This window comes from Austrofundulus limnaeus, unplaced genomic scaffold (assembly GCF_001266775.1).
Source record: "Austrofundulus limnaeus strain Quisiro unplaced genomic scaffold, Austrofundulus_limnaeus-1.0 Scaffold162, whole genome shotgun sequence".
Lineage (NCBI taxonomy): Eukaryota > Metazoa > Chordata > Actinopteri > Cyprinodontiformes > Rivulidae > Austrofundulus > Austrofundulus limnaeus.
The window spans coordinates 176461-180344 of NW_013952564.1; the positions used below are offsets into that span (position 1 = coordinate 176461).

A 3884-nucleotide genomic window follows, 5' to 3' on the forward strand; every position below is an offset into this window, starting at 1 on the left:
CAGGACACGACTGCAGGCACTCGATTTCAGCTAAAGAGCTCCTCTCCGTCTGTTTCAGGTTAGTGGACATCATTCAGTAAACTGTCCCGTCGGGAAATATGTCACTACGTCACACAGTGGAGTCTCTCTGATTGGTTGATGCTGCGTGTCGAGCTGCAAAAGTTCAGATTTTCTAACTTCAGCGATTTGCGCCTCAGCGCGTCAAATGCTCAGATCGTTCAAATCGCGCTGCTCTAATCACGCTTGAGGTGCCGCAGAACTTCCCGACGCTGATTGAAGCGCGTCCACCATAGACTTTACATGTAAACCTGATGCTCCTGATGCTGAAATCGCGTTTGGTGTGAACGCACCATTAAACATTTTTTAAATAATTTTGCTAAGTTAACGTAAACATTTAATTATTCTGTTGACGACTGGAATCAATCAGTTTTTGAAGTTCAAAAATCTAATTTTTCTTCTGACCGTGAACGCACCACAGCTAAGCAGCTAGTTTGCGCTAGCATTAGTGTGCTACATCTTCAATATTAAAAATTCTTACTTAATAAAACGAATTGTAATAGTGGAAAGATGTAAAAACAAACCAAGTGATAGAAAGCAAAAATGATCATTACATAAAAACAGGTTTTCAACAAAGTTAAGTATATGACTAAGTAACATTGAAGAATCTATAAACATTTTCTGAAGTACGCACAATTTTTGAGCTAAAATATAAATTATAAATAAAATATTTAATGTAGGCTATGCTATTATTTATAGCTTTTAAAAATAAGTCGGAACTGGTCATCTTTTACAAAAATCGGACCAGGGATTCAGTCAAGAAAACTTTTGTTCATCTCTACTTATAAAAGTGTTCATTTGCGAGTCAAGCTTGTTTTAAATGGGAGTTTGTTGCAGACAAAAATCCAGTAGTTAGTCTGGTTAATGAGTGGGGGAAGTGTGCAGTTTTACCACTGCAAACTTCCTCTAAACTCAGATAAATTACTGAACTGTCTTCAGAAGGGGCTGAGTAGACATTAGCACATAAACATATATTTGCAATTTTGGATTTCGAAGTGCTTTTAGATAGTTTACTGCAAAAAACCGTTCACATTCACTGTTCGGGAAACAGCCAGCAGAGAGGAGGAAAAAAAACCCACCTTCAGTAAAACGAGTCCAACCAGCGGCTGAGCCACTTGTTCAGTGTAGTTTCAAGATGGCCGCTCTGTAGCTTCGATAGGTTTCTGTTTCTTTTTCACTTCGGACCGGGCACGAGTCGAACCGTCCCAGCGAGGAGCCAAGAGGCAGACCTAATGTCCTAAGCCAACGGAGACGTCACTTGAAGGGAGATAATACTTATTTCCGTTTGGATTTGCTGGCTTTTCTTGTTTGGACCGAGTGGTGTGTGTGTGGGTTTTTTTTTTTTTTGTGTGTGTGTGTGTGTGTGTGTGTGTGTAACTTCCTGGTCGTCTCCGTGTCATGTCAGTGGGCTCCAGCGCGAGGGACTCGGTCTGCTAGCTTTAACGCTGACAGGATTCATGGAGTTTTATGGTTTTTATCGCTGTTGTTCGATTGTGATGTTCGGAACCGAGGACGGCTGTTTTCAACGACGAAAGAGACAAGGACATATTTCATAAGCGATGGAAAATGGTGGTGCCTCGACTGAAGGTGAACAGCTTTTCCCTACTTTCCCTGAAAACAGGAAGTTAAAGGGCACGTGTTGACGAGCTTATTTGGGATAAAACCTCGTTTTTTGTGTGTGAATGAACAAGAGTGACGCATTAGTTAGGTGTCGTTCAGCAGGTCGGACTGTCCCAGGATTGTGAAACACCACGTAGTTTTCCTAATGGTTCTCAGAACTGCAGTTTGCTGTAATTTTCCAGCTGGTCTGTTTGTGTGTGTGTGTGTGTGTGTGTGTGTGTGTGTGTGTTCTAACCCTTTCCATGTTTTGTGTGTGTTTACACTCCCCAGGTGTTTTAATACCTGTTCCAGAGACCTCCGAAGAGTTTCAGAGCTGTATTCTAGCTCCACTTCAAAGTGCGTACTTGTATGAAGAGTCCAGACAGTTTTTCAGGTACAAGTCTGCTGTTTTAGTGAAAAACCCTGAACTGGAAGAAAAGGTAAGACCAGCAAGTCCCAACGATTTATATAACCCTAACCACAGAGTCACAATATTTAAAGTCGCTTAAAGAGCTATTCATATATATTATACCTTTTAGAAATTTGAAATTCATGAAATCAGTTATCAAGACGATTTCTTTCCATTACTCTTTGACAACAGTACAATGCTTTTCAAGCCAAAAGGAGACTCGCAGGCTACTCAGACCATGATCTCAAGGAGTCCTATGGCTTTCTGTTATTTGACGACAATGACAAGGTACAATCTCACAACTTGAGACGAATTAGTCAAAGCTCCTAATCTTTCCGAGTTCTCACGTTTTATTTTCTTCATTTGCTTAAAGGCCAATGCACTCGGAGAAACGGGCGTGTTCACAGGAAACAGCGCGTGTACAACTTTAGGAGATCCTTTGAAGGGTAAATAACTGATACGTTAACTGAGACTACATGCAAAGATAATATACTCACGGTTCAAAGGCTGAAGAAAAAAAAATGTCAAGAAGTTGAATGTGTGCAGAAGCAGCCGGTCCGTGTGTGTAGTCCTGACGAAGCTGAGGAGTTGTTTTGGCTGGCTCCACTCGTGCCCCCTTGCAAATAAAAGTGAAAGCAAAATTGAGAGCTGTATTAACTTATAGAAGTGAAAGTGGAAGAGTTTTCTCTTGCAAAACTGAAACTTCACTGTGTAGCATGTGTGAACAGTGTTAACTTGTTTAGCTGTGGAATAGCTTATTTTTGAACCTTTTTTATTTTAGTATAACTAAAAAAATGGGATGGATGTAGATTATCAGGTAATAACTTAAGTTTTGGGCTGTTTTTCAGTTAGCGGGGGGCCCAGGAGCTCATGAAAACAAGAGCTTCATTGTTTCAAGTGTAACTGAATGTAGTTGTGTTGCGCTGCAACAATTATCTGAAATATCTTAGAGCCGTTTCGATCATTTTAAAGGTCTGGTATAGATTGCTGTGTAGCTGGAACAAGTCTGTTTTCTTCATTTTCCAGCTAAGTTTTAGTTTGAGGACAGAGGAATGTTGTAGTCTTTGTAAAGGAAGAAAAAAAACTCACCAGACCAGTTTTTAGCTTCTCATTTTACACACTAAACCAGATTTGTGAACTTTTTTTTACAAGTCAGAATTTTACAGGTTGTTTTAACTCATTTATTTTTACTACAGTTTTTTTCTTTAATTACATATAAAGTAATCATAACTTTGTTTTAGTTGTTGATAGTTTTTGTTGTTTGAGAGCAGTAGGCAAGCGCTCACAGGTTTCGTTGTTCTTTTATCCACAGCTGTATTGTTCTCTGCTTGGTATATTAACTGTAGAATCATAAAAGACAAATGTCTGTCAGCGTTATGACCAGGGGCCTCATGTATCAACGGTGCGTACGCACAAAAACCTTGCGTACGTCATTTTCCACGCAAAACTCCGGATGTATCAAAACTCAACTGAACGTGGAAAAATGCGCTGCCCCACGTCAACTCCAGGGCTGGTGTACGCACGTTTCTGTGGTTCTGGTTCCATTGACGACACTTAGAGGTGATTCTGAGTAACTGTTCATGATGTGAAAATGATTATTGTTCACAGCAGACACACATGATTAACAATTATTACATCCACATGATTAACAATTATTACATCCACATGATTATTACATCCACATGATTAACAATTATTACATCCACATGATTTATTACATCCACATGATTAACAATTATTACATCCACATGATTTATTACATCCACATGATTAACAATTATTACATCCACATGATTTATTACATCCACATGATTAACAA

The 3884-nt window shown here is 39.4% G+C and overlaps 1 protein-coding gene across 1 annotated transcript in view; it reads left to right on the plus strand.

The window, feature by feature from the left end:
• Window positions 1–1227: 1227 nt before the first annotated feature.
• The window catches only part of tasor2 (transcription activation suppressor family member 2), a 26482-nt gene continuing 23825 nt past the window's right edge, over window positions 1228–3884 (plus strand). Inside the window, exons 1-4 of the mRNA XM_014017134.1 lie at window positions 1228–1644; window positions 1948–2096; window positions 2258–2353; window positions 2439–2511. Coding sequence (XP_013872588.1) covers window positions 1617–1644; window positions 1948–2096; window positions 2258–2353; window positions 2439–2511 — 346 coding nt within the window. The 5' untranslated portion in view covers window positions 1228–1616. The remainder of the gene's footprint in view (window positions 1645–1947; window positions 2097–2257; window positions 2354–2438; window positions 2512–3884) is intronic.